Here is a 25,952-nt window from a genome sequence, read left to right as displayed (position 1 = left end):
GACAGTTTATCCACCACTTTTTCACTTCTGCTTTAAAAAAAAAAAGTAGAAAGGGCTTTATTACAAAAAACATCTGAAAATTATTCCTCAATGAAGTATATTTAGAATATTGAGAAAATGTTCCTGTCTAGTAGACAAGGTAATGAAATATGAGCAGTGCCAAATTATGCAAGCATCGGCTATTATATCATTATCCAAAAGCTGGTAAGTGACTCTGCTAAAATATATTTTAAAAAATTTCAGACAATCTCTAAGATTACCAGTGAGCCTGTCTGTATACATACTCCGGACCCTCACACCAGTTTTGCCACACATCACACTTCATCAGCTGTATCATTTTACAATGTAGAGCAAATGAATGACTCATTAATTATGAATATCTTTACAGCACTAGAAAAGCAGATAAAGTAAAAGAATAAGCACGCTATCACACTTTTTATTTATCAAAATACTTACACTCTTTGTATGAATTCTGGAAAAAGTAGTGTATGGTGCCAAAAACTTAGAAGATGTATTTTCCTTTGGACATGAAATATGAATGCTTTTCTAAACAAAGAGGAAAAGATGAAATCTGTCAGTGAAGCTACTCCCAAGTAATTAAAACCTCTCAAAGAAAACAGTAATACCACAGGAAATTCTCATTCTAATTCTTCCCCAGCCCACAAAACTAGAACCCTCCCTTGGTTTAGAAGTCCTTTCACTGCAGAGTGCTGCACTGCAATTTAGAATCACTGAGATGCTATTTTGTTTTTATGTTGAAGTAAATGGTCCCCTAGAGGACAGACTAACAATATGATATAACTGAAATGCAAGAGAGCATTAATTTTTAGAAGAAAATCAAATCTCAATATTCTCAATTAGCAATGGGACAAGGAACAGGATAAGCAGGAGAGTACATAAAGAGATGTGAGGAAATTTAGCACCTGCCCCCAAGACTAGGGTCTAAACAAGTCTAAAAGTGAACTTGCTATCTATAAGAAGTTTTTTTTTTCACTTATTTATTTTTATGTGGTGCTGAGGTGCTAAGAACCATAGCCAAGTAGGAATGAGGCATGGCATCTTTGGTTGAAAGGTGATGCCAGCAAGCCATTGAGATGATAATGATTATGTTAAGATCTGCATTCAATTGGATATTAGACCCCTGCTGTCGGCCTAGGCCTGCTACTTTGGAGCTCCCATTGGTTGGGGAAGTGCGGGAGGGGGGATTCCCTGTTGGTGTGGTGTGTCCCAGGAGTTTTGGAAATGAAGTCTGTTCCTGCTTGAGTGGCTCCGGATTTTGTGCCCAGCCAGACTGCGGCACTGAGGATGGAACCCAGGGTCCCACACATGTGAGGCGAGTGCTCTACCACTGAACCACAACCCCAGCCCCTACTACCTATAAGAACTTTAAGAAAAACCTGTTAGATTACTGACATCTATAGTTACTAGAGAAATTGGTAAAGTAAATTATGGTATACCCATAAATGTGTAGGGATGGGTCAGAACTGCAGTGCCCATTCCCAACTAACACTTAAAACTGACAACCTGATCATAGATTGGCCATCATCACATAGTTGTTTTATGATGCCCCATGTGTTTTGACTAGTCATGTTCATGTCTTTTGGCTGGTAGTGTAGTAGGAAAGTATGCCTACAACCAGATGTTAAATTCAGGTGATATGAGACTTGCTAATGGTCATTTATAATAATTTTCCCAAGTATGTTGGCATTTCAAGGTAGCTAACTGATAAAGGTAGTACACTAATAAAAGGCTTGGTCAACTTTTTGTCAAGGATTCTTGCAATATGACATCCTTTAATCAAAGAATACTCTAACCAACAGAATATGACTTAATTGTATATCTCTTATGAGGAGCTAACTCACTAAAGAGCCCCTAATCTGTTATATCTTCTGCCACGGTACTTCAGATTTTCTGGAAATTCTGGAGGGCAATGAAAATGCCTTCAATAATCAAGATTTTCTGAATCTTTTTATATCCAACAGGCACAGATACTCATACTTCATTAGAAAGAACAGCTTCAAGATCATATTTTCATTACTGAAAATCAATTATATTCTCATTACACGCCATCTTCTCTTTTAAATGACAATTGGAATATCTACACAAACAGCACTTTCTTAGCCAGCATATCCATGCCTGGCTGCCTACAGTCTTTTCACTAAATTAGTTTCTGCTTCTAACTGCATGACAAAGCCCATATAGCAAGACAGCTGACCTGGATTCAGAACTACCTCCTACACCAGAAACTGAAGTGTCAACTAAACTCTTGGCTAAACAGTCATACCAGCATGGATGCAAGGAGTTCCAAAGGCTAATGTTCAGACCTCTGTAAAAACTGGGTTTGCTCTCAGAAGACTTCATTCTTGTTTTTTTTTTTTTTTTAATATTTTTTTTTAGTTTTTTTAAGTGGACACAATATCTTTATTTTACACTTATGTGATGATGAGGATGGAACTCAGTGCCTCAAGCATGCTAGGCGAGCACTCTACCACTGAGCCACAACCCCAGCCCAGAAGACTTCATTTCTTTGGGAAAAATTACATGAAAGATTTCAAGAATCAGTGATTTTCTCCTGCTTATCAACCTTACAAATCAACCATTAATCCATAAACAGACTATGGAAGAGGATAAATACTGAGCTATCTTCCAATGTCAGCAGTAGACAATCATGCTGTTAATGAAAAAAAAAATTTAAAGGAAAGCTGCAGGAGATATCAAAACAGACAAATCCAAGGAGGGAAAAGTGAGTATGCCACACTAGAATGAAATTCAAAGTCAATTTTTTTTATATTCCAGAGTTAGGCATTTAAGCATAACGACAGGTATACTGTTTAACAAAACACTGTAGCAACATCAAATAGCAAGTGACTCATGGCAGTTAGAAAACAAATTAATGTTCAACCATAAGCACTTACTGTCTGAACCCACCCAGCAGGTTCACAGCAGAAATTAGCAATGATGTTTGAAGAGATTAGGATTGTATCCAGGCCTAAGTACGAAGGGAAGAAATATAAATCAAGTATTTCCAATAAAAAACTTAAAGAGTCTAAACTGAGATGTGCTACAAGTATAAAATATACATAGAATTCTGAAAACTTAAGAAAAAAAGGCATATAAAAATCAGTATCCAGGCTGTGGATGGATACTGGCAAAACATCTGAGAAAACCAGAGACTTGCAAGGTGGTGTTGAAGTTGGAATCAATAAAACTGGGTTTCAATTCCAGCATACAGTTTGACTTTGATTAATAGGGATTAATTAACCTGAGTATGTTTTCTTATCTGAAAAAATGGAAATTTAAAATGCCAAACCCACAGGATTATTATGATAAAAATAACTATTTTTTTGCAATATTCTTCAGTTTTATCATTTGTAGTCTAACTCTCCATTAACCATTCTATGAGATACAGTATTATCTCTGTGATCTAGATGAAAAAATTGAGGTTCAGGTAACTTTTATTTGTCCAAAATCACAAACCTAATAAGTATCAGAGTTAACTAAGACTTAAACTCAGATCTTCTGACACTTTCTACAACCATAGCTGCTTATGAAAATATGTAACATGAAGCCTATAACCCAGCACACAAAGGGTAATGAATGCACATTTGGTAAAAATCTTATGTAAATAACAAAGTATTCTCTATTCTTGTCAGTATACTCAAATATCTTAAAACCAAAAAATAAAATACAAATATACACAAAAAAAGAAAAGGAAATAAAAAATAAATAAAAGACTGGTTCACCCTTTGGGAAGCATCTCACCAGAGCACACTGATTATAGCCATTACAATGAGTATGAAAAGGTGGATCATGAGTTCTTTAATACTTTAGCCATCTATTTACCTCAAAAACAAATGAGAAAAACTCTTAAATACTATTAATATGCTATTAATGTACACTTCTCACCAAGGCCTAGCCAGATATAGTTCGTGAAGCTATACTATCCAATATGGTAGATTCTAGGCACATTCGGGCTATTCAACACTTGAAATACGGCCAGTGCAAATGAAGAAGTAAGTTTTAAATTTTATTTAACTTGAAGTTTAATTTAAAAATTAAAGCCGGGCATGGTAGTGCATACCTGTAATCCCAGTGACACAAGAGGCTAAGGCAGAAGGACTGCGAGTTCAAAGCCAGCCTCAGCAACTTTGTGAGGCTCTAAGAAACTTAGTGAGACCTTGTCTCAAAATAAAAAATAAAAAGAGGTGGAGATGTGGCTTGGTGGTTAAGCACCCCTTGGTTCAATCCCCAGTACCCAAAACAAAAAATAAATAATAAATTAATTAAATTAAAATTGATATCTGATTCAGTAATTAGAATACTTTTAGTTAGCCAGGGTGGCACACACCTTTAATTTCAGAGACTCAGGAGTCTGAGGCAGGAGGAACATAGGTTCAAGGCCAGTGAGGTTCTAAGCTACTTAGCAAGACCCTGTCTCAAAATAAAATATAAAAAGGCCTGAGTATTTAGCTCAGTGATATAGTACTAAAAAAGAAAACTTTTAGGTATGTTTGCAACAATATGAAATTTTTTTTGCAGTACTGCAGACTGAACCCTAGTGGGTGCTCTACCACTGAGTTATATCCCCAGTCCATCCTTTAAAATATTTTTCACTTCTGAGGCAGTCTCTCTAAATTTTCAAGGCTGGCCTTGAACTTGTGATCCTCCTGCCTCAGCCTCCAAAGCAGTCAGGAGTACAGGCGTATGTACTCATATAAAATCAGGGAGGATTTTTGTGCTAAGGACTGAACCAAGGGCCCCACAAACACTAAGGACATACTCTACTACTGAGCTACACTCTCTAACCCCTATGAATCTGTGCTTTCAATTGTAAATTTTATTTTATTTTTGGGAGTGGGGATTGAACCCAGGGGTGCTTTACTACTGACTTAAATCCTCAATACTTTTTATTTTTAAGATAGAATCTTGCTACATCACCCAGGATTGTCTCCAACTTGTGATCCTCTTGCCTTAGCAACCTGAGTTGCTGGGATGTAACTGAATGCACTACCCCACCAGCTCAACTGTAAATCTTATGAAATATAAATACAAATCAAGTCATTCCTAATAAAAAAAATAAGTTTGAATTGAGATGTGCTATAAATGTAAAATAGAAAATTGTAAAAATTTTTAAAAAGTAATATAAAATATCTTATTAGTAAATATGTATATTATTTAAAAATTAAAATATTTTAGACATTGGGTTAAGTAAGGTAGATTATTAAAATTAAGCTCACCTATTTCTTTTACCTTTTTAATGTGGCTAATAGAAAATTCAAAATTGTATATGTAGTTTGTTATTATCACAGCTGGTACAAGGTAAATAAGAAGAAATACATTTCCATTTTAAAGTAAATATAATTAAAGACAAGAAGAAAACTCTTGACATTCAAAGGAGCAAACAGTATGATTATTATACAAATAAAATAGAGATGACACATATATAAAGATAACAGTGTAAATATTTGGAGTAGATATAGAGGTATGGCCATACTTCTGAATAGTATGCCATCTAGAAGACATAAAAACTTACCTTATTTATTTCATTTACAATAAATCCTTCTGAGGCTGTAACCTCTGGGATACCATCTAGGCCAATTCCTTGAGAAGTTAGGCTGCCATACAAAGATGGTTTCCCTATGTGGGGAAAAAAAATTAAAAGTTTGTCTCAAAAAATTATAAGAACTTATTATTTCTCTCCTTACAGACCCAATTCAAGCATCTGTATAGATAGAACCTATAATGAAATTGGCTCATGAAAGAAAAACAGATACCTGTGTTGAAATTCAGGTGAGGTAGAAAGAGTAAACCTAATTTGGGAGTGAATACACTAAAAGATTTAAAAGTTAGGAATGGAGATTTAGAGATATAACATTTATAGAAAAAAGCTGCTGAAGTGATCTCAACCTGCTTTTATGGCTATGAAATGGAATTTTTCCAGGATGAAAGGTGAAGATCATCATATATATGTGTATTTACCAACAGTATATACATTATATAACACATCGTAAATAATTAAGCTTCAGTATTCTAGAAAATATGCCTAAATAGAATTTTTGCAGTCATATGAACTGAATGAAATACTGTCCTAAATATAAACATATGCAGATACTAGAATGAAGCTAAACACTTTGTCCATTCTTCTGGACTTTGTATATTCAAATCAAAGCCCATATAACAATTACATGTCTAACTTCCTGGCTAGAGTTAGACATGTAATTCAATCGCTTTCTTTTTCTTCAAAGATATTGGTTATTCAGTTAATCCTTCTTTCCTTTACCTTCAAACTACATTTTATTTATTATTATTTAGGTACTGGGGATTGAACCAGAACCACTTTACCCCTGAGCTACATCCCCAGTCTTTATATTTTATTTATAGACAGGGTCTAACTAAGTTGTTTAGAGCCTTGCCAAGTTACTGAGGCTAGCCTCAAACTTGCCATCCTCCTAACTCAATCTGGGATTACAGGCATGTGCCACCATATCTAGCTTCAAACAGTATTTTAAAAATTGCTCTTTCTTCAATTATTTTCCATCTTTAAAAAACAAAAACAAAAGCTCTGGACTATGAGATTTTTAGCTTCATCCATACAGCACCAATTTCCTCAAGAAAGATTCTATGTTTAAAATATTTTCTCAGCTTGATGCAATGGCACATGCCTGTAATCCCAATTATTTAGGAAGCTAAGGAAGGGGATCAAAAGTTCAAGGTCAGCCTCATCAATTTATCGAGGCCTTGAGGGTTGGGAATATGGTTTAATGGTAGAGTGCTCCTAAGTTCAATACACAGTACCACCAAAAAAATTAGATAAAAAAACTGTAGAATATATCACATAAAAGGTAATGGGCTAATTAAAATGCACCAGCACAGGTGCAGTGGTACCTGTAATCTCAGATACTTGGGAGACTGAGGCAGAAGGATCAAAAGTTGGAGATCAATGTGGGCAACTTAGTGAGACCCTGTATAAAAAAGAAAAAGTGCTATACACACAGCTCAGTGATAGAGCACCACTGAGTTTAACCACCAGTATGGCAAAAAAAAAAAAAAAAAAAAGGTTGGAGAAGTAGCGTGGTGGTAGACCACCTGCCTAGTGTATGAGAGGCCCTGATTTCAATCCCCAGTATCTCATTCATATATGCTCTCTCTTTCTCTCTCTCACACACACAAAAGCATTAATAATATCTCCATAAACATCCGTGGCTTACAAATGGAAAACACAATCTGAAGCCCTTCTAGAATAGAGGAGTGGGAATTATTTCAGTAAAATACAAACTACTCAAGCATGTTTGTAAACTATAAGCATTGTGCCAGAAGGTTGGGCCAGCAGAAAATAGGCAGCTTTGTACTAGGGGTACTAAATCTTTCTTTCAAAGGAGAACAAATAGATTTATAGACATTACCTGGAGGGTGACAGCTCAGCCAGGCCTCCCCTTCTTCTTTCCTATGAAGAGAGACAAAAGCCTAATTAGGCTCAAAGTTGAAAAGAATGACACTTGGGAGAAAGGTCATATAACCTTCAGTTTGTTCATTGTACCTAAACATGATCTAGTCTAATCTCCCATCCAGGCATACATTATTTTAAGACAGTCAAATTTTATTGTTAAAGAAATATTTGTGGATTAAGTATTTAATGAATAGATATCACTAGTTAAATCGATTCTCAAATACTTTGATCAACAAGGAGCATGCTTTGAAAAAAATCAAGATTATTTATATCTAGGCATTTATTGAGATAACTATAAAACAAGAGTTAGACATTTTGCATATAGCATAATTATTCCTTACAAAAACCAAACAAGATACCTTTTATTATCCCCATATTAAATGCAAAAACTTGAGGGTCTGGGATAAGTGACTTGCCCCAAACCCCTAGCTATGAAGTAAGAATTGAAATCTGGAACTGGTACACAATATGTGTTCTTTCTAAAACCTCATGCTGACTTTTTACATGTTTTAGAATGCATGACTCCAAATCCTCTAAATCCTGATCTCTTAGTTAAGATGGAAAGGACCTAGACTTTTAAGTCAGAAAGCTCCAGGTTGACAGCAGCCTTCTATCACATAAGCAGCTGCCTTTGATTCTGATCCTGCATTGTTTCATAGGTACCTTGTGGCACTTAATGGTACTGTTATTCATTTGTAACTTATCATATTTTGCACACTAATAAGTAATGTGTATTTTGGTTAGTCCCACCTACCAAAGTATAAATTTCTTAAGTGCAGGAGGCTGTGTTTCATCCATCTTCACCATTGTTTCAATGGTGATAACAGTTACTAATCAATTTGTAATACCAACTGTCATTTATGGCATTGCTGTATTCATCCTGATACCTAGAGAAATAATTGGCACAGTATATGATCAACAAATATACATTAAATGAGTGAATGAATGATTTACTGCGTAGTTCCAATTAAATGTCACCTTCTTGAAGGGCAGGAACTATCACTTAAATTTAGAATACACATCTGAGCTCCACTGAGCTTTAGGACAGGGCCTGGACTTGGCATGGTTTTCTGAACAGAACTGTGCAATACATCTAATAGGGCACTGGGGGCGCAAGAAAATAGAGTCCATAAAACACAAAAGTGGTAGTGAGTACTAGAACTTTTACAAATAACTGATGACCAAGAAATATTTTCAAAAAGACTACTTGGCCAAACGTCTTCCTGTCTCCCAGTATGTCCACTCATTGATACTATTTCTTAGCAGGGATCACACAGTGCGTACGTATTCCCTTGGCCTCAGGACAACTGCAAAGAATGAAAAGCAATAACCATGCGGGTTTGGGACTTTTTTTCTGGACCTTGTGGCCTCCAGCTTCCTCAACAATTGAAGGTTAACCTCTGTGTATATCCAGGATCAGGCATGGCTCTCCTTGACGTTAAGGCAACATCCGTTACCCGCCTCCTCTGACCCTGATCTGGGCCTGGATTCACCTGAGAGCTTGGGCCCAGTCGCTCTGAATCCTCAAAGGCGCCGCCATCTTGACCCCGCCTCCACTAGCCCGCCTCTTCCGCCCCTTCCCGGAAGTAGAGCCCCCAAACAGGCGGTAGGAACGGAGGGCTGGAAATACACGGAGAAACCACCAATGAAAATGCGTTATCTTGCCCTTCCCTCGGCGTGCTGCCATGAGGGGCTGTTCTTGTGGAGAGACGCAGAGGATCTCTAACTGCCTGAAGAACCTGCGCCGTCGCTCCATTTGGGTCCTCTCCTCCCTCCTTTTCCGTGAGCACGACACCCCTAGTCCTTGCGCCGGGAGGCACTGCGGACAGAACGCGGGTGCACTCGGCTGCCGTGCACGCTTGCGTCCTCTCCTTAAAGTGGCAGAGGAGCTTAAGGTGACCTAACCTGGATTGCTCTGCTTTCCGATCCTTTCCGTACCTTCCTAGTTCAAGCCAACTTCCACTGTTCAGTTGCCAACTATCTCTGAATTCTGAGCAGGGGTCGCCCTCATTTTATTCCACAGGAGACTGAAATCAGATGATGGAGGCGGGGGGATTTTAAGATAGCGTTTACAGAGTCCTATTGTAGCCCAAAGCACTTTTCATTCATTATGTTAATACTTAAATTCTGCGAGTTAAGCATTATTAATGAGTAATGAAATTATTGCACGGTAAGGCGTGGTGCTGGGATTTGAATTTGGATCTCTTTGTTTAGAATCCAAGGTACTTTCCTTTCCACTGTTCTTGATTTCATTGATTTGCTCTTGGCCTTTGAAGAGCTCACAATGTCATAGGAAGCGGAAACATATACAGTAATAGGAACTCTCAAATATTTAAACTTTTGTTCGCGTCAGTCTCCTTACAAACATTATCATCTGTTTTTCAAAAGAGGCTTCTAAGTGACTTGCACAAGAGCATCCAATGAAACAGTGACAACGCAATGTTTCCAATCCATGTCTATTTCAAAGCCATTTCCTTTCTTCTCTTAAATTATACTGCCTTCAAAGCAAGTGAGTTTTGTGTAGAGATTAAATTCTTCTTGTGATTTCCCCATTGTTCTTAGGATAAAAGTCCTAACTCCTTAATATGGCCTGCAAAGCCTTTCTATGATAAGATGCTTAGTCATTTTACCAGTTTTCATTTCTGGGCAAACATACCTGGTCTTGTTCTCATCTCCAGCCAGGTTTTTTCTTTGTGTGTTTTGTGGTGCTAGGGATCAAATCCTGGGGCCTCGCACATGTGAGCTGCACCCTCAGGCCCATCACTGAACTTTTGGTTCCTCTTATATGTTAAATTCTGTCTCTATCTTCCACTGGCCAGAAATATTCTTCCCATCTCTGGCCAACTCCCACTTATCCTTTAAGTCTCATTTTTTAAATCACTTCCTCCAGGAAGTCTTCTGTGCCTATTCTTGCCCTATATCTGGATTAAGTACCCCTCCACTGTGTTCCCAATCCTAGCTATCTATACACATGTTGAAACTGTCTGCTTACTTATCTACATTGTAAACAGGAACTATATCTTTTTTGGATACTCTAGCATAGTGACTGATACATAGTAGGTACACAATAATCATCTTCTGGGGCTAAGAATGTAGCCCAGATAAGAGCATTTGCTTAGCATGTTTGAAGTTCTGGATTCCATCCCCAGCAGCACCAAAAAAAAAAAAAAAAAAAAAAAACATCTATTGAATGAATGAGACACAAGAGAGGCATTAAGAAATTCTAATGCTCTTTTACAGCTAGCTCATCATGACAAAATTTGTGAAAGGGTAATCATTTCTCTTCAAATGTTTCTTAAGTTCCTTGCTTCTTTCTTTCTTTCTTTCTTTTTTTGGTACTGGAAAGTGCACTCAGAGGTACTTAACCACTGAGCCACATCCCCAGGTCTTTTTATTTTTTATTTGGAGACAGGACTTGTCAAGTTGCTTAGGGCCTAAGTTGCTGAAGCTGGCTTTGAACTTGCAATATCCTGTCTTAGCCTCCTAGCCACTGGGATTACAGGTTTGCACCATTGCGCCCAGCTCTGCTACTTTCTTTTGACTGCTGTGAAGCAGATGATCTTGGGGACATATTCTGGGCAAACATACCTAACATTTGGGCATAGCTGACAAAGCATTTTCACTTACTCTATAGACTGAACTCTTGCCCTGGCATCTGAATGTTTTATTACATTCAAAGTGAACTCTTTCCATTCCTCCCATGTCAAAACCTATCCGTATTTGGGTATCATCCCAAGTGTTCAACTTGTTCTTCCTCAGGCATAGAATAAAGCCAAAGGAGACAACAATGACTAACGGTTAGTTCTTTTCAGGTAGGTCAGAGATGGCTTCTCCAGAATGATGACATTTCACTTAATTCATATTCCATCAGCAGACTCTATTGAGCTTATTGAATGCTGTTTAAAGCACTCTCAAATATATAATGTTGTTCAATACGAACCATTTTCTAGGCCTGTTTTTTCTGCCAGGCCTACTGCTGGGGGCACCAAAGTAAATCAGGCTCAATATCTCTCCTCAAAGAGCTTAGTCTTCAGGCTGGGGTTGTGGCTCAGAGGTAGAGCGCTCATCTACCATGCGTGAGGCACTGGGTTCAATCCTTAGCACCACATAAAATAAATAAAAAACATTGTGTCGACCTATAACTGAAAAATAAATATTTTAAAAAAGAGCTTAGTCTTCTAGGGGAGATAAATACATAAGCAAGTTCTAATAGTGCAGTTTAGTTGGTGCTATTTATGACACAGGAACCATATTATAATCATATTTATACTCTTACCTTGTCTCTGTTGATGTTCTAGACTTCAAGATGTCAACCTCAGTCCCTCAAGGCCATAACTGGGCCCGACAGGTGAAGAAGGAGGATGAAGAAGTAGATCCTCTGGACCAGCTCATCTCCCGCTCTGGCTGTGCTGCCTCCCACTTTGCAGTGCAGGAGTGCATGGCCCAGCATCAGGACTGGCGGCAGTGCCAGCCACAGGTGCAGGCCTTCAGGGATTGCATGAGTGAACAGCAGGCAAAGCGGCGGGAGGAGCTACAGAGAAGAAAAGAACAAGTTAGCACCCACCGCTGAGACCCCAAACCACCTGTCCCCAGAGGATGGTCCTGCAGAAACCAGCACATAGATCATGGTGGGAGTATGGGCCAGGAGGTGTCAAACTTGGAGATGGGGGGCTGGGGATGTGGCTCAAGAGGTAGCGCACTCGCCTGGCATGCATGCGGCCCGGGTTCGATCCTCAGCACCACATACCAACAAAGATGTTGTGTCCGCCAATAACTAATAAATAAAAAAAAAAAAAAAAAAAAAAAGATATATATGGTCAAAAAAAAAAAAAAAAAAAACTTGGAGATGGTCTTTTGGACTAGGATTGAGAGCCAGACACCATAAATTTGGATATGACTACCATACTGAGCTGCCATGTTTAATGGTCACATCTCACACATTCTCACCCTTCTTGTTCCACCAATATTTGCCATGTATAACAAGAAGTGGGGTAAAGGAAGCTCCTTTACCCCACCTCTTGCGTTAGTGTGCCAAATACTAAGATGATTATAGGGATGTTTTAATTTTAGAAGTAAATTCACAGCCTGAAGTTAAATTGGTTACATAATTAGGTCTTCAATTTTTCAGTCATGGGTTCAATTATATCAAGTATTTCTAAGGCACTGTGTTGGAATGTGATGTCTGCCTTTATGTTTCTTAGGGTCTAGTTTGAGAGATGGAAATAAAACAACACTGGACCAACTAATTTAGCTTCCAGCAGTGATGTGAGTGCCTCTGTCTTTTTATCACCTATTCTTGAGTGTTTTATTCTGTTTAATAAAGGAAGAAAGCAAACATGGAAACTTTTATTCAAAAAATATTGAGTACCTATTACATGTTAGACTCTGTTGATTAACAGATGCAGAATTTTTCCCCAACTCAACCAATACAGAAAGCTGGCCTGACATTTTAAAAGTATGTTTAACATTAAAATACAGATTTTCAGTTTTTGAAAAATGGAGATGCTATTATACACAGAGCTTATATCTCTACTTGACAACAAATTGCTGGAGCTGAATAATACTGCCTCTTTTCAGGGGCTTGTGTTCTATTATAGAAGTTGCCATCACTTCTCATTCTTCAGTGAGACCAACCTCTATTCCTGAATAGCCCTTTGAGACATTTGGGAGTGAGAAGAAGGTTAGGGGAGTGGCTCTAGCCATAGAAGCTAGAATGCTTTCATCATTATTAATAACAAATACTTTTTGAGCACCTACATTTTAAAAACCCAAACCTGAAGTATAGTAGGCCCTAAAATTTGAGCCTTTGTTTTGGTATTTTTAGGAAAGAAAGAGGAGAGGACATGAGGAGTTAAAGAAAACAGTAGAGGGCTGGGGATGTGGCTCAGGCGGTAGTGAGCTCGCCTGGCATGCGTGCGGCCCGGGTTCGATCCTCAGCACCACATACAAACAAAGATGTTGTGTCTGCTGAGAACTGAAAAATAAATATTAAAAAAAAAAGAAACAGTAGAATCTTATTTAAGGCCAAAGGGGATGATCAGGTGAATATATAAACGTGTTTCGTTGGGTATGTGTGTACCCAATGATGTGGATCATCAGAGGGAGGAAGCAGTGTGCTCTAGAGCTGTCACCAAGAATCTCAAAGAAGAGGAGGAAGTTAGTCAAGTTGAGCCTTTAATGATAGCTGGAGCCAGGCAAGGTGGTGCAGTTCTATGACAAGTTTGAGGCTAGCCTCAGCAAATCAGCTAGGTTGTCAGCAACTTGGTAAAACCCTGTTTCAGAATAAAAAAGGGATGGGGGTATAGTCTGGTAAAGCACCCCTGGGTTCAATCCCCAATACCAAAAACAAAACAAAAAAACATATAGCTGGGTGTGGTGGCACACACCTAGTAATCTCAGGAGGCTGAGGCAGAAGAATCAAATGTCTAAGGCCAGCCTGGACAACTTAGTGAGACTTGCCTTTAAATTAAAAAAAAATTGGGGATGTAGCCATGTGGTAAGAGCACTCCAAGTTCAATCCCCAGTAACAAAAGAATAAATAAATAAAAATTGTTACCATTTATTGAGTGATTATAACTAATATTTATTGAACATTTAATTTAGGCAATCCAGTTCCAGAGTCTGTGCTGTCAATCCCTTTACACTATTTACTAGCTGTGTGACTGGACACTTTTTTTTTTTTTTTTTAGTATTGGGGATGAAACTCTTCAGGGCATATACCACTAAGCTACATCATCAGCCTCTTTATTTATTTATTATTTTTTTTTAAAGAGAGGGAGAAAGAGAAAGAATTTTAATATTTATTTTTTAGTTTTTTGCGGACATAACATCTTTGTTTGTATGTGGTGCTGAGGATCGAACCCGGGCCACACGCATGCCAGGCGAGCGCGCTACCGCTTGAGCCACATCCCCAGCCAGCCTCTTTATTTTTTATTTTGAGAAAGGGTCTGAGTTGCTGAGGCTGGCCTTGAATTTGCAATCCTCCTGCCACAGTCTCCTGAGTTACTGAGATTATAGGCATACACCACACCTAACTGGAAAAGTTACTTAACATCTCAAAATCTTTTTTCTTGTGTGTGTATGTGTGTGTGGTATGCTTTCCTCACAAGCCTCAAAACATTAGTTTGGACCTTCCTCATAGAATTGTTGAAAGAATTAATATTGGTGGGGATCTTAGAAACAGTGCCTGTGCTAGTGACTGTCCTGAGGTAGGCTGTCTAATTTAATCCTTAAATTACAGAGGAGGAAATAAAGGTAAGACCTAAGAATTGGGTTCCAGGCGTATGTTGCTCTAAAGTCCATACTGTTCTCTGTGCTCTGTGCAGTGTGGTTTGAGTTTCTCCCTATATAATCTACACTTACCTCTGGCAGCTTTGGGTAACTCCTGGGAAGAGGTGCAGTGCCAGCAATGAGTGGAGAGACCTCCTGGCTGGTTGTCTCTTGACTAGACCTAGGGCAGACTGATGGCTAAGCTCTTCCCTGCAAGGTCTTTGGCCAAGGACTTGGCTTCATACTCAGTACATAGGTGCACTACAACATGCTTTACTAGATGAGTAAAAAGATACTTCTGTCTCTCCCTCAGGTGAAGTTGACAGACTAAATCCTTGGGCTGCTGACTTCAGAAATCCAAAAAGAACTGGAGCGAGTCCAGATTGAAACCTTACACTTTCTCCCTGTAGAAAATGCATGGCCTCCTTTCTCTGCAAGACTTAAAGGAGTGGAGGAAGTGGAAAGGATTCTTCCCTTCCTTAAGCTATTTTTTAAAGAATATTCATTCTTCAGAGCCTGGGCACTTTGCCTGAATGGTGAGCTGATTCCCTAAAGTGAGTGGAAATGTCTGAGAATAAATTATTCCAGGGGGAGTGTAAAAGCTAAATGAATCTTTCCAGATTCTGCAGGTCAATCAGACAATTGGAGATGAAAACATCAAGAAGAAATCAAAGTACAGATGAAACAAGCCCAAAACACATTGGTCATTTTGTGCCTCTGGTATCTTTCCAGCTGGTCTAGTTCTAGACATGCCCATTGTCTACTCAGTTTTCCTTCCTTAATTACACTCTTTGTCCTAGAAACAGAGGAGATAGAGGTCTCAGCATTGCTACAGTGCCAAATACTCAAAATACCAAGATTTTTATTTCTTTCTCAGTGACTAAAACATACCCTTTTAGAATCCACAGCTGGCCATTTCTCAAGCTTCTAAGGCAGAAGAACAGACATCCTCATCCAAAGGGAAAGGACTAAAACATGTAGCTGAGGAATCTGCTGGCCTTAACTAAGAAAACCACCCATTTGACCCAGGCATTCTGTCCTTGAAAGTTATTGATCTACATAAAAATCCACTTCTAAAAATCCATTATATGCAATAAACCAGCAATTGAGTAACCTGGAACAATCCCTGATTCTGCCACTGGCTGAATGGTTGACTTTAGACAAGTCTGTTTCCCTTCCTGGGCCAGTTAACTCATGAGTAAAATGAAGACAAAAATGGATTATCCCAAAAGTTACATATTGATAGAGCCAATCCTCGAACCTAGTTATTCTGACTCCTAATCCATTGACCCCCCTCCCCCACCTATCCCTTGTATTTTCATGGTTCTACTAGGACTTTTTATTTTATTTATTTTTAAATTATTATTATTATTATTATTTTGCTTGTTTACTCACAGGTACCTACACAAAGCAAGAAGCACTGTTGTAGATCTAATTTATTTTCAGTGCTGGGGTTCAAACCCAGGGCTTCATACATAGCAGGCAGACACTATCACTAAACCACATCCCCAGCCCCCTACTAGGAATTTTTTAACTGGGGCATTCAAAACTAAAAGTATGCTTAAGGAATAAACTACTGTCACATGCAACAAAGTGTATAAATAAAGATAAGACACAAGTGAGTATATGTTGTACAAGATTGTTTTAATAGACATGGTAATATAAATGAGATTAATGGTTGCTTCTAGGGGAGAATGACTGAAAGAATATGAGGGAACTTTCTGGGGTAATTGACAGAAGGGTGGATTTCATGGGTAAATGCATTTTCAAAACCGATCAGTTTCAAAACTGATCAAATACACAATTAAGATCTGTGTTTCATTATGTGTAAATTAGATCTCAAAGAATCTCTTAGAATATATATACTGAAGTTGTTTAGAAGGGAAGAAATATCACATTTACCAAGCACAAGCCTGTTACAGATCTCTATCACAAACTCTAAAAAGGGATTACCCATTTTATAGGTCAGAAAACTGAGGTTCAGTGATGTTAATTCACCAGAAAAAAAAAATTCACAAAAGACCTTAAAACTAATAAGTGTAGAAACCCAGGCACAACCCAAGTTTGTCTGCCTCATATAATAGATTGTCTCAAGGAGGGAGGGAAAGGTATTTTCAGCTTGGAACCAGGAGACTTGTGTTCCAATTGATTTCACAGCCATGTGATCCTAAGAAAGTCCAAATCCCCCCGGGCCTCACTCAAATGAAGCTTGTAATTGTTTTATAACCCTGAGGTTATAGCAATCAGACTATCTCCTGTCCTTTACCAGGATGGAGCATTAAGAGCAATTTCCATTTCTTAGAGTAGAGTCATTATGAGCAACAAAAGCCCTTTGACTCCAGTGAGAGGATAAATCATCAACTAGGTTAGTGACACCAGAGCTTGAGTGACAGAATCCAGCTGCCTCCTATTTAAAATAAACCTAACTTATTCTGCAACAAATGTGATGGGAAGGAATGGAGTGGGACATTAGATCTGAATCCTGCTGTTACTCTGCCATGGAGATGGCCTATGACCTCGGACAAAGCACTGCTTTTTCTGGGCCTCTAACCTGCATTTGCTCCAGTATCTTATCCATTTTATGAAACTCTGAGTCCTGTTTCTACATATTATAACAAGGAAAATTAGGCAGCTGGAATCTAATGTGTTTCTCAGATTCCTAAACGGAACCCATGTGGCATTGCCTATGTGCTATGGGGAAATATGTATGTATGTATATATTTTCTCTTCATATCACTATATATATCCCCCAGCTTCACACTCATCCATTAGTTGCTGCTCTTTTATCTTCTGTAATTGAGATTTAGCAATAGGGAATAATTTTATAAATTTATTTTTTGCTTATTTACTCAAACACCTACACAAAGCAGGAAGTTTTTTTAAATGTGTTTGTGGTGATAGGGTTTGAACCCAGGGCTTTATGCATATCAGGGAGACACTCTACCACTGAACCACACCCTTAGCCCAGAAATAGGGAATTCTAAAATCAAAGTATCAGTCTTCACTGGAAAATTCTGTCCACACTCCAATTGGGGTTCAATTGGAAGTCCTGGGACTTCCATTTGAATTCAGAGAAGCATTTTAATATAATGGCATCTGCTCTTTTGACAGCCTTCCCTTAGTGTTCACCTTGGGAAGAAATCTGAGTTTCCTCTTATTGCCTGTGGAGACCAAGCAAAAAACCCAAAATAATTTCAGGACTGAAGCTATGAGTTTCAGAAATGTACATGCAATGTTGAGAATGTGTTAAGCTTCTACAGACATCTGGTTAGGGATACCCCAGAGAAGGCTAGAAATAGAGGGTAAAGAGGTTTGGCTTCTTACTAGCTGTTTGACCCTCGGAAGTCATTTCAACTATTCAAACTTTAACTTCTCAACTGTAAAACTGGGATAATACCAACAACCTCAAAGGATACTTTGTACAAAGTATGCAGCAAAAAAGGAGAATGAATGAGACAGAGACACAAGGATCCATGTTTGTTATGGTTTAGGTATGAGGTTTCCCTCAAAAGCTCATGTAAGACAATGTAAGGAGGTCTAAAGATGAAATGACTGGGTTATAAGAGTCTCAGCTCAATCAGTGCGCTAATCCCTCATAGGTATTAACTGAGAGGTGACTGTAGGCAGATAGGGTGTGGCTGGAGGAGGTGGCTCATTGGGGGCATGCCTTTGAGGTATATATTTTATCCCTGGTGAGTAGAGTCTTCTCCGTCTCTGTATACTACAGTCATGTCTCTAGCTGTTTTCCTCTGCTATACTGTTCTGCCATGATATTCTGCCTCACCTTGAGCTCCAAGGCATGGAGCCAGCTTTCTATGGACTGAGACCTCTGAAACCATAACTTTTCTTCTCTAATGTTTGTCAGGTCTTTTTGGTCACAGCAGCCAAAAGGCTGACTAAAACACACTCACATATACTTATACACAGGCATATTCATACACGCCCTGAAAGACTGGTAAGAAGATTAAATGCTAAGGCACAAGGTCCAACTCAATAAACGATAGCTATTCTGCATCAAAGTATAAATGCACAAATGCTCAGAAGAAACAGAACATTACAGATCACCTAGACTACTAGTTCTCAAAAGAGGTTTCCTGGAGCAGCAGCAACATCATCACCTGGGGACTCATATGAGATGCAGATTCTAGACTCTCACTCCATACCTATAAAATCAAGCAATCTGTGCTTTAGAAACCCCCTCCCAGAGGTCCTGATGTATGCTAAAGTTTGAGAATCAATCATTTAGACAAGGGTTTGACAAACTGTTTCTACAAAGGACCAGAAAGTGTTTTAGCTTTATGGACTCCATTCCAACTACTCTGTCATTGTAGCAGCCATAGATAATATTAAGTGAATGAGCATGGCCCTCCTCCAAAAGACCAAAAGATAGAATGGGAATTTGAAACTAGGTAAGAGATTGTGTTTGTACAACATGGTGAATGTACTAAATGCCTCTGTAAAATGGCTAATTCTGTGGTATGTGAAGTTTACCTCAATAAATTATTTTATAAAACACAAGGAGTGCCAGGCACGGTGGTGCATGCCCATAATCCCAGTGTCTCCAGAAGCTGAGTCAGGAGTATCGTGAATTGGAAGCCAGCCTCAGCAATGGCGAGGTACTTAGCAACTCAGTGAGACCCTGTCTCTAAATGAAATACAAAATAGGGCTGGGGATGTGGCTCAGTGAGTGTCCCCAAGTTCAATCCCTGGTACCAAAAAAAAAAAAAGGATTGAGTAGGATTTGGTTCACGGACAGTAGATTGCTGACCCTTGATCGAGATCAACTTCCAATGCTTTGCATAATCTCATTCCAGGCACACTTATCAGTTATGTAACCTTTACCTGAATACTTATGTCAAGTCACTCACTAACCCACAAAGCAATTTATTTTGTGTATGAACAGACCTCAGTTCCATATGGAGAATTTTTCCATATACAAATCCAAAATCTCCCTTCCCATGACTTGTACCCATAGAGTATGCCCTAAAAAAATGTAATGATTTAGATACGGTTTAAATGTGTCTCCCAAGGGTTCATGCACTGGAATCGCGGTCTTTAGTGTGTGATTTTGAGAGGTGATGGGCCCTTGAAGAGGTGATGCCTAGTAGAAGGTGCTTAGGTCACTGAGGGCTTTGCCCTGGGAAGGGATTAATATAGTTCTCTTAGGACCCTTTGAAAGTGGGTTGTTATAAAAAGCACAAGACTAGCCCCTCTCCAATTGCCTGTCTTGCCATGTGGTTTCTCCCTTTCTTATGTGCTCTTGAATGATGTCTTTTGCCATGTTGTGACAAAGCAAAGGGGGCTCTCACCAGAGCTGAGCTTATGCTGGTGCCATGCTCTTGAACCTTCAGAACTGTGAGCTAAATAAACCTATTTTTAAAAAAATCCCTGCTTCAGGTATTTTATTATAGCAATAGAAAACAGACTAATACAGAGAATATCCTCATGCTATCATCCCTACTTCACTACCGGACTACATGATAGATTGCTTTAAAGGATGCGTTCACTCTAACTAAGGACATATAGAAGGGATACATGCATCTATGCTAAAGCATCATCAGGCAAAGAGAAAATAGAATCTCTTAGTTAAAAATATGCCACAGGATAGCAGGTTGACATTTCTCCTCTCACCCTCACCCCTCACATACATACACCAGCAACAGCAGTAGCATGTTTTTATTAGAGGATTCCCTGTGTTATCACAAAGATATGTGGTAACAGCTAGCAAGTGCAGCCATGCTACAGAGGAGAGAACTCTTCCATGTGAGAATGGGTACTTATGAAATCTAAGGATCTGGGTCTCCTGCTTAACCCTGACCATCTGGAAAATCTTCTCTTTGGCACTCAATATCACCAGTGCTGGGGCATGAAACAGTTGCAATAACTAGTTCAACTTGGCCAACAGTTCTTCCAGTTCTGGCCGAGCTTTGAACCTTCCCTTGAAGTCTTCTTCAGTGTGCTATGGAGTAGAAAAGAAAATAGGTAGTAAGTACTATGGAGTTTTTAGTTATTTTTACATGCGCAACATCTAAAAAAGAGTCATCAGCTAACTCTGCACAGAATGATTCAGATTTAGCCAACTATTATTGACTTGTATTAGGTACCAGGGATTCAAATTTGAATCAAACTTACTCTTTGCCTTCAATGTACTTAGAGTCTGTTGCAAGAAGACATAATAAAAGGAACTAATATTATAGATACTACAAACATAACAACAGAAGTGTGTGTGTATATATGTGTGTGTGTGTATGTGTGTGTTTGTGTTGCTGGGAATTGAACCCAGGGCCTCATACATTCTAGGCAAGCACTCAACTACTAAGCTACACCCCCAGCCTAGAAGCATTTTTTTTTAATGTAAAAATTATCCTTTAATAATAGGAAATATTAGCTGGGCACAGGGGGTGGGACACACCTATAATCCCAGCTACTTGGAAGGCCAAGGCAGGAAGATCACAAGTTCAAGGGCAGTCTCAGCAACTTTAGCAAGACCCTATCTCAAAATTTAAAAATAAATACATAAAAAGCACTGGAGATGCAGCTCAGTAGTAAAGTTCCAATGAATTCAATCCCTAGTACTGCAAAAATAAATAAATAAATAGATAAATAAAAATTACAATAACACAGGATTGGAATGTTTTAAGTTAGCATGACCAGCACATTCTCTCTGTGTACTATGTGCAACCTAAATAACAACCAGAAGCTTAACAAGTATAAGACAAGAAGAGCTGGATGAAGCAATGCCACCAGTCTAACATGACCTGATGTGTCTGTATCATTAGAAGAAACATAATGGTGACTGGACTTGAATATCTAGTTTTCAGGTTAAGGTTCATGATGTTTTGCTGCAAGTTTTCCATGCCCAGTCAAACCTCCTTCTGACTGGCATTCTTTACTAAATATATTCAATCAAGCTACAGTCAAGCCTTGAAGGTCAAGGATACTTCTCTCTAAAGTACATTTTCCTATTTGTCTTCTGATTTATTATACTATACATAATCTCAATTTTTGGTGGTGGTGGTACTGAGAATTCAACCGAGGGCCTCAGGCTTAGAAGGTAAATGCTTACCACTGAGCTACAATCCCCAGACCTTATTATTATTTTTATTTTTGAGGCAGGGTCTTGCTAAGTTGCTGAGGCTGGCCTCAAACTTGTGATCCTCTCGCCTTAGCCTCCCAAGTAGTTGGGACTATAGTCATATGCCACTATGCCCTGCTGTATATAATCTTAAACTATGTTCTTTCCACTATACAACTGCCTGAAAAGAGTTAATTTTGAAGTGTAATGGGTTCCCCAGTAACATCAGGATGATGTGATAGAGATCAGTTCCTATGGTCCATAAAGATCATCCCTGATGCCTCAGAAGAGCCAGAGTGATGACCACAGTTCCTTCCACCAGACTGCACTCCTTTCCTGGTTATTATCTGGGCTACATTACCCACATTATCCACATCTGTTGCTTCTAAAGCCATGAAGTTCCCCCCCCAACCCCCAACCACCTCCTTTTTTCCCACTGCTGGGGATCAAACCAGCACTTTTACATACTAGGTAAACACTCTGCAATTGAACTATATTCCCAGGCCCAGATGTTCTTATCTTTATTTTGGGCAAAAGTAGACCACCAAGGGGCCTCTTTCCAAACTAGCACCTACCTCCCTTACTGACAATCTGACTCCTTCAGGAAGATTGCTTTGGAGTATTTCCAAGAAAATCTCTGCAAATGTAGCACTCAAACCGCTGATCTGCAAAATGAAAGAAGACACTTTAAGGAAGGGTGCTAAAAGCCAGGTGATTGGGCACATATGGCCCAGGCTCAAATGCCAGCTCCAGTAGGGTAAAGATGAACACCCAGAGCTAGTTCTGAGCATGGCCCCTGTAAGATTTTTCTTCCCATTTGCCAAGGTGTTTGCTTGTTTGATTGCTGAGATGGCCAATGACAATATCTGTTCCAATAGACAATGGACATCACAGCTGGACCAAGAAGTTATCAAGTCAACACTAACTTTCTGATGCAAACCCAGGTTTACCCACACAGACTACTGACTGGTATCAGTACTTGTGCCAAGAATCTAGAGGCAAATCAGATGTGCAGTAGGAAGGACTGAAGGGTGCTGTGAGAACCCACAAGAGAAATACCTACCAACTCAGGGAAGGTTAAAGGAAGCTTCAGGGAAGGTGACATCTGGGTGAAGTCTTGGAAAAAAACAGGATTAAAACTGGGAGAATTCAATAGTAGTATGGAGAGTTGTTGAGACAAGGAAAACAACATTCTGCAAATGTGGAGACATACAGAGTCAGGGAATGAAAACCAGTTCCTTGGAGCTGAGATTGTGGCTCAGTGGTAGAGCGTTCACCTAGCATGTGCGAGGCCCTGGATTCAATTCTCAGCACCACATAAAATAAATAAATAAAATAAAGATATTGTGTCCAACTACAATTAAAAAATATAAAAAAAAGAAAAGAAAAAGAAAGAAAACCAGTTCCTTAAAGGCTAAAGCAATGAGATATGAAGAGGAAAAGCAGAAGAATCATAAAGGCACCTGAATGCTACAGAGTTCATACTTTATTCTATGAGTCTCAGTGGCAAGTAAGAGCTATCATAAGTATGCTGCAAATAACTTATTCCTGCTAATCTACAAAAGAATTCTAAATGCTTTAATTGTTTTTTTACATTAGCATATTTAGAATTAAGGTGTTGCCCCCTTAGCATTCCTTTTATTACTTTGCTGATACTGGTATGTTTCTTCAGTAGCTTAAAAAGAAAAAAAAAAAAAAGGGAGATGCCATAGAATGGAATATTATTTGGCAATAAAAATGAATAAAGTATTGACAAATTACAATATGTATAAACCTTTGAAACACTATGCCAAATGAAAGAAGTCAGACACAAAAGGCTGTATATTGTACAATTCTATTTAAATGAAATGCCCAGAAGAGGTAAATCTATAAAGACAGAAAATAGATTCGTGGTTGCAAGGGGCTGGAGGGACCAGGAAAGAGGAGTGACTGCTAATGGATACAGAACTTCTTTTTGGGGTGATTAAAATGTTCTAAAATTGATTTAGTGATGGATGTGTAATTCTTTGAATACACTAAGAGCAATTTAATTGTATACTTTAAATGAGTAAATTATAATGATATGTCAATTTTATCTCAATAAAGTTGCTATAAAAAGGGAGAGTGATGTTAGAGCTGGTAAGCTGTGAATTTTTAATAATTCTGGGTACCCTCATGGTGGTGTGGGCTGTCACACATCTGTCTCTGCAGGAAAAAACAAACAAACAAACAGGATAATTGCTAGAGTTAAAAGGAAGCCACTACAAGAGGTTTTAAACAGGAAAATGACATGATCACATTAGTATGAGGATAAAATAAATGGTTGGATCGGAAAGTTTTAGGAGGTAAAAGCTAAGAAATTTGTTGAATGAATGGATATCAGAGGACAATGAAGGGTCAAGCATCAGGCTCAAAGGTGGAGAATATTGTAGAAAAAGAAAATCTGTCTTTCTACAATTACTTTTGCATACACTGGGACAGAGAGAGTACTGTGGAACATCTAAGTGGAGAAGTCTGGTAGACAATTGGGTATCAGGTATAAAGCTCAGCCAACAGACCACATGCAGACATATACATATATATCTGAAGGTTATCAGTGCATTATGATGATTGCTGAGGCCAGGGCAATGAGACTACATAAAAGGAAAGATGGAGGGATCAAAAACTGAACTCTGGTCTACATCATTATTCAAGGGCAGGTAAGAGTAAGAAAAGGACACAATAGAAAGAGAAAAAATGAAAAGAGAATAGAACCAGAGAGGTAAATACATTCAGGTCCTCCTAGATTGCCTACCTGAACCACTCGCTCATGGACAGTAAGGACTGAGTCCAGGAACATTTTGCTGCTTTGGTCTTGCACCTGCAATATCTCCATGGTTTTAGTGGGCATTGCATAACTGTGGGAAGAAGAGTCACTGTTGGGAACATTCATTTATACCAGCAGCACTAATTCAATCAGGGTTGTCTATGCATACAGCCACCTCTATATGGAGTAGTTTATAGAATCTAGGGGATGCTTATCTGCACCCAGAAGCAAAGTAACCAGATATCCTTTACCTCTTCCAGAAGTCCCTAAAGTTTCTTTTCTAAGGAACTACACTAATACCTTTCTGCATCCCCAAGTATATTTTAATATAACATTATAATGCTATGGATGAATCCTGGTGATAAATAAGCATTCACTGCCACACACTTATAGCTAATTCTAAAAGAATGAAATCTATCACTAGGTATGCTTTGGAGACTAACCTTGGGTATTTCACTTATCCTGGAGAAAGAAATAAGGCATGAAACCCAATTGTTCTAGAACAGGATTTTTCAACCTGAGCAATACTGATATTCTGGACAGGATAATTCTGTGTTGTGTACCCCCACTCTTCTGACTGGATGTCATTAGTGAACCCCAAATAATGACAAAATTATCTCCAGACATTATCTAAATAACCCAGGTACAGAACCACTGTTTTACATTTGATATAATCAGCTTCAGCAGACCTACATGCTGCAGTGAAAAGAACACTGGACTTGCAGTCAAGTGTTGGCCTTGCCATTTATAAGCAATACTTACTTAGGTAAGTCATTCTCCAGATTCTTCAGGTATAAATGCAATTACAACCTGGGCTATATCAATACACAATTGTGAGGAATGGGTGTGGTGATGCAAATAGGACTGACAGAACAGGTTATGCAATAATATTATATTAGTGGTGTTTTCATCTGATCAAAAAAAGTTGATCAAATCAATGACAAATAAAATAATAATAATGATAGTAGGAATCCTGGTTTTTCATGCCTCACAAAGTTTCATCACTTAACAGCAAGGGGCATGGCCCTCTATAGATAGACCTACAATTATTTAATAAGATTACATAAGTAATTTGCTTGACATACCACATCCATATTCTTTGCCTACATAAACAGTCAGCAAGTGCTGGGTATTGCAACCCCTATCAAGTAGCTTCTCTAAATAACATCCCCTCCCACTTTTCAAAACAATTCTGATCTCCTCTTCACGTGATTCAAATATAGTAATTACTCCTGATATGAAAAAATGGGGATACAATCATAGACTACTTATGCTTATAGAAGACCAATAAAATAATTATGTGGAAGCTTTCAGACAGTTTTTTTTTTAAGTATTCTAAAATGCTATTTTTCCTTTATGGCATTCTGCAGATAGGG

The 25,952-nt window shown here is 38.5% G+C and overlaps 3 protein-coding genes across 5 annotated transcripts in view; 1 reads left to right on the top strand and 2 right to left on the bottom strand.

Annotated features, from left to right (window-relative positions):
- Paaf1 (proteasomal ATPase associated factor 1) overlaps positions 1–9,203 on the bottom strand; it is a 29,517-nt gene extending 20,314 nt beyond the window's left edge. The window contains exons 1-4 of one of the 2 annotated variants that reach the window (XM_026379509.2): positions 8,941–9,203; positions 7,404–7,444; positions 5,534–5,637; positions 457–546 (exon numbers count right to left, since the gene is read on the bottom strand). In XM_026379509.2, coding sequence (XP_026235294.2) covers positions 457–546; positions 5,534–5,637; positions 7,404–7,444; positions 8,941–9,203 — 498 coding nt within the window. Of the gene's footprint in view, positions 1–456; positions 547–2,928; positions 2,978–5,533; positions 5,638–7,403; positions 7,445–8,940 lie in introns of those variants that run through there. The other variant, XM_026379512.2, reaches the window with a different exon arrangement.
- Positions 9,119–12,276, top strand: Coa4 (cytochrome c oxidase assembly factor 4 homolog). Of its 2 annotated transcripts, none has more exons than XM_026379516.2 (2): positions 9,119–9,207; positions 11,746–12,276. In XM_026379516.2, exon 2 carries the CDS (start codon positions 11,754–11,756, stop codon positions 12,015–12,017), a length of 264 nt encoding a protein of 87 aa, XP_026235301.2. In that variant the 5' UTR covers positions 9,119–9,207; positions 11,746–11,753; the 3' UTR covers positions 12,018–12,276. The 2 variants fall into 2 exon arrangements, with proteins under 2 accessions (XP_026235301.2, XP_026235299.2); XM_026379514.2 differs by having other exon boundaries at positions 9,200–9,342; positions 11,746–12,273.
- Positions 12,277–16,341: 4,065 nt separating this feature from the next.
- Positions 16,342–25,952, bottom strand: part of Mrpl48 (mitochondrial ribosomal protein L48) — a 66,434-nt gene continuing 56,823 nt past the window's right edge. The window contains exons 6-8 of the mRNA XM_077796872.1: positions 24,565–24,667; positions 22,367–22,456; positions 16,342–20,675 (exon numbers count right to left, since the gene is read on the bottom strand). Of these exons, the coding sequence (XP_077652998.1) occupies positions 20,601–20,675; positions 22,367–22,456; positions 24,565–24,667 (268 nt within the window). The 3' untranslated portion in view covers positions 16,342–20,600. The remainder of the gene's footprint in view (positions 20,676–22,366; positions 22,457–24,564; positions 24,668–25,952) is intronic.

Source organism: Urocitellus parryii, chromosome 4 (genome assembly GCF_045843805.1).
Source record: "Urocitellus parryii isolate mUroPar1 chromosome 4, mUroPar1.hap1, whole genome shotgun sequence".
Classification (NCBI taxonomy): Eukaryota; Metazoa; Chordata; class Mammalia; order Rodentia; family Sciuridae; genus Urocitellus; species Urocitellus parryii.
The sequence above is the reverse complement of the archived record's forward strand: the minus strand, read 5'-3'. Positions and strand labels throughout refer to the sequence as shown.

What these genes read in the sequence shown, in the direction of transcription:
- Coa4 (XM_026379516.2), top strand. Translation starts at nt 11,754, where the DNA reads ATGTCAACCTCAGTCCCTCAAGGCCATAACTGGGCCCGACAGGTGAAG.